Genomic DNA, 4353 nt, shown 5'->3' with positions numbered 1-4353 from the left:
CTACGTTTTTTTTATACGATCGATCTCCCGTATGATGTCTTCGCTGAGAAACGCATTCGTCGCTGAATATGTATCGTTGAATACATTTACCGAATATTTTTCAAAGCGAAGCGCGCGAAATATATTCTCGTATGCCACGATCTTCCGTCTGTGAGCGCAAATTATTGTTAACAGAAGGGAAATATTTTAACACAGCTACATGCTCCTAAAGTTGTTTGTGCCTTGCGTTTCGTGCTCATCACGAACACGTGCATCGCATGCATTTCCTTTTGCAAGATGGTGCAATTTTAGTGCACACGTGAGCTGTCGCGGCAGCGAAGTAACCGAGTCGTAAAGCGAACGCAACGAGGCATTTGAATAACCGCGTTTGTGCTCTACCGACTTTGACAAGTGTCGGTTTCCTGTTGAGAGTATCGTTGGGAGTATTACGTGTCATCAGCACAGTCATTATCTCATTTCGTGCAGTCGGGTCTTTGCGAATCAAGTTAAGTATCGCAGCGATCTCAAGATGTTAGCGACTATCGCGCGTGGGGCACATTCTGGCAGAAAAGTTGATAAAAGATGAACGTCATGAGCATTATTTTCTTTTAACCCCTGGATTTAATCGATCCATTTTATTCTCTATTAGTATATCTTAATCAATAAGAACCTTTTATGATGAAATAGGAAGATCGGAATGACCTACTTTCTGTTAAGTATAAAATATCCGTTTGAATAATTCCTGTAAATTTCTGGGAATAATTTTAAGTAATAAGTAAAAAAAAGAAATAAGAACAAATAGTACCCAATGGGGTGAAGTCTTGGAAGATGATGGCATACAGAAAATACGAGCATACGGAGGATATCGACTTCGCAGCATTGTGTTCAACAGGAACGCATTGATATGTATATAACGAGTGATCCGGAATCTGACTTCCGGTCACTCGGATCCGCTAGTGAGTATTACTACGCCTCGCACCGCGAGCTTAACCGATAACCATGAAATAATTGGCAACGATGCTGATATGTAACGTTCCGGTGAAGAAAACTCGTGTGCTTTTTGCGAGCGAGAATTCTACGGTCCACTGGTCGATCAACGTTTGTTCCTAGCAGTCACTCAGATTCTATACTATCGAACTACATGATATCTCGCTGCCTAATAAGAATTAAAGATATATGTACTTTATTAGAAGTAGATTACTTTATTTAGAGTAGAAGTCTTTTCGAATTATCATAAATACACAGCATGAGGTGTCATAGGTTTATTTACTCATTTCCTTGGTTGTTTGTAATTCGATTGTAAAGCATCTGAGAGTTCTATAAATAACAATGAAATCATTAGAAATTAATCCATCATCGCATAGCAAATACATCTTCTACGTACACTGTTCATTATATTAATGTCTAATGGTCCTGCAGTGTCGGTGATTATCATTTCGACATTTGCGGGAATTGCTCATGATATTTACTGCGATCCGACTCATGATATTTATCGCAACGATTAACTTTTTAACACAATCATTGTACTTTCGCGAATTACACGGCTTAATCAAACGCGGCGAATAAATCGGGCTTTACGGTGTACATTGAACGTTAGCTATCGCAAAAATGAATTGGGTCTTATTATAACATCAAGTAATTTGGAAATGGCACTGAAAGAAACTGTATTTAATCGATTCGATTAAAATTTAAATATTTCGGCAAGCTTTCGTGTAAGCAACGAATAGATTGTCGTCCGTGCACTAAATCGAAGGGCCATTCCAATGATTGAACTGAAAAAGAAAAATATCGTGAATAAACGTCGGTGAGATATTCGGAAGAGTATAAAGTACTCAGTTCTCAAAAGATCGATTGTCGCGGTTACCAAACGCTACATGATTGTCCACGCGCGATCGCATCGCATGGACGCGTGTCTGCACAGAAAAGCAACCATCACTATGCGCATAATATACCTCTCCGCACACGAGACACATGTCCTCGCGTGCTGTCCTGGGAAATAAAAAAGCGGCTTGTCAAAGGGCAAAAGGAATCAATCAATCAATTCCTATCCGTTGCTCCAAATCGTAGCAATCCGTTTGAATAATGCCAGATGCTTCCTTCGTCAGCCGGTGTTCAAATCTTGTTATAATTTGGCCGATCGTGACAAACGGGCATTGTGATAATACGCCGACTTTTCGTCTCGCAATTCTCTCACTCAGAGAAAAATTTATCGATTTAAAGAAATTTATTCTTAAATCAAAGAAAGTAATTTCTTTGATTTAAACATTATTTGCTGAAATCAAATAAAAAAATTTATTTAATTTCAAGAAATTATGTTCAAATCAAAGAAATTTTTTCTTTAACCGTATAGCAAAGAATTTCTTAAATCGAAGAAACCTTTCTCTGGGTGCTTGCGCCATTTCTATAACAGCGTCTACACGAATATATTAAATTATCGCGATGATACGTGATAAAATAGCGTTTCTCAATTTCTACAAAAAGATGGCCATCGTGGAATCGTGACACGTCTCCGCTATCGCGTCACGATTATCTCGAAAGGCACGGGAATCCTTCTTCTTTACAGAACTGAATAACAAAATTGGAAATTTTTAATGACCTACAGATTCTACAGCAATCACGTGACTTATAATAATAATAGCTTTAATAAAGACGAGAAACATGATTATTAATCGTTCCATCGAAACGAAAAGTCAGCCGTCTGTCACCGCGCTGCCGCATTCTTGAGAGATTAAAGTAGAACACCAGTAAGAATAATCAACGGTAGTGTAAGAATAATCAACGGTAGTGTCTTGTCCAAATACAATCTGCACCCAGCAGCTGATGACAAGAATTTTCCGGCGTTCTTGCCCACGCAGCCCATTCTATCGAGCGGAATGCTCTGCACAGAATATTCACGATGTTCCGAAACCATCATACAGACTGTTCGCTTCTTTGACATCATCTCGTCATCTTTGTCGCGCAGATTTCCGAGCCACACGGAATACCATCGAAGCTCGCAGTCGCAAATCAAAGGATTATCTACACGAAAGAAAAACGGAATGGAAGAGAGATGAAATTAATAAATTCGCACGATAATGGATTGCGCTTCTACTGAAATGGAACTTGATCAATTTTTGCTAAAAGTATAGCTTTAACGTGCAATATGTTATTTATAATTTGATGATTATTAATTCTAAATATGTATGATGATTTTCCGGTCACTCCTTTTCTGAATCACGATAATGATTCTTTTAAATGTCAAAATGATGTTCAAATGAATCGTTACTGATTGCAAAAGTAACTTTTAATAATCGATTACTTTTGGTAATTGATTTTAAGTTTTAATAATTAATTATTTAATCAGTGATGCCATTTTGATATTATGATGACTTATGTTCTGCTATACACAATGGATTCGTTCATATCTCAGATTAATTTTCATCACTTTTAAAAGTGTACAAAAATTATAAAGTGATTGTTACATATACTTAAAATCTCTAAAAAGTAATATTTGTAAAGTTGTGTATTTAAAAAAATTGTAGATAAATGTTATAATTAATTACTTAATTACTAGTATTCCTAATATTAAAAAAATAAAAAATACGCAAAACACAAATGATTAAATTGTGTATATTGAAAAGGCTAATATTCAATAAGAAATAATAAAGATTTTCTAAAAATTAATTCAATTTAAATGAGTGTATATTATTATATATAGTAGTTCAACACTCGGACCGGTAAGGCGCTTCATATTTTCAAGTTTTAATATAAACGGTCTCGTTTTCAATCATATTGTTACTAAAGATTTTTCTGACTTTTAAAATATATTTTATTTGTTTAAATATTAGGGTCTTAAATAAGGAACTAAGAAAATTTCGCATATTTGATCAAAAGATAAGTAATATAAATGTTAAATAAAAGGAGGAATGTTTTTTTTACCTGTCATATCTATGTGACGTAGAGTATCAACGATGTTTTCCGTAACTTCTTCTGGGATATGTGTGAGTCTGTTATTTTGCAAACTTAAAGTTTCTAGCGAATTAAGATTTTCGAATACCAGAGGCGGAAGTATTTTAATCCTGAAAACATTACGTGAAGCTGTAGATTATTTTGTATATACGAGTATATTAGAAAAATTGAAATACTTTTCGATCTAAATTCCTAAGTTGCACGAAAAGAAAGGACATTACATATTTTTTTGCAGATTAAGGAAAGTGATGGAATCTCCATAGCCCGTAAAAGCGTCCTCCGGAAGTACAGTGATGTTATTTGATCGTAAATCAAGGTGGCGTAAGCGATGCAAACGTCGCAGAGCGTCACTTGGTACCATATGCAAATTGTTATCTCCCAGTCGTAAATATTGCAGATTTTCTAAAATGAAAATTACAGAAAAAA

The 4353-nt window shown here is 35.4% G+C and overlaps 1 protein-coding gene across 6 annotated transcripts in view; it reads right to left on the bottom strand.

Moving 5' to 3' along the window:
- Nucleotides 1-2381: 2381 nt before the first annotated feature.
- The window catches only part of LOC108751229 (slit homolog 1 protein), a 120981-nt gene continuing 119009 nt past the window's right edge, over nt 2382-4353 (bottom strand). For all 6 annotated transcript variants that reach the window (XM_018491305.1, XM_018491304.1, XM_018491307.1 and 3 more), the window contains 3 exons: nt 4149-4329; nt 3898-4037; nt 2382-2997 (listed from right to left, as the gene is read on the bottom strand). In XM_018491305.1, coding sequence (XP_018346807.1) covers nt 2708-2997; nt 3898-4037; nt 4149-4329 — 611 coding nt within the window. In that variant the 3' untranslated portion in view covers nt 2382-2707. The remainder of the gene's footprint in view (nt 2998-3897; nt 4038-4148; nt 4330-4353) is intronic.

The sequence above is a fragment of the Trachymyrmex septentrionalis genome, unplaced genomic scaffold, assembly GCF_001594115.1.
Source record: "Trachymyrmex septentrionalis isolate Tsep2-gDNA-1 unplaced genomic scaffold, Tsep1.0 scaffold42, whole genome shotgun sequence".
In the NCBI taxonomy this organism is placed as follows: domain Eukaryota; kingdom Metazoa; phylum Arthropoda; class Insecta; order Hymenoptera; family Formicidae; genus Trachymyrmex; species Trachymyrmex septentrionalis.
The sequence above is the reverse complement of the archived record's forward strand: the minus strand, read 5'-3'. Positions and strand labels throughout refer to the sequence as shown.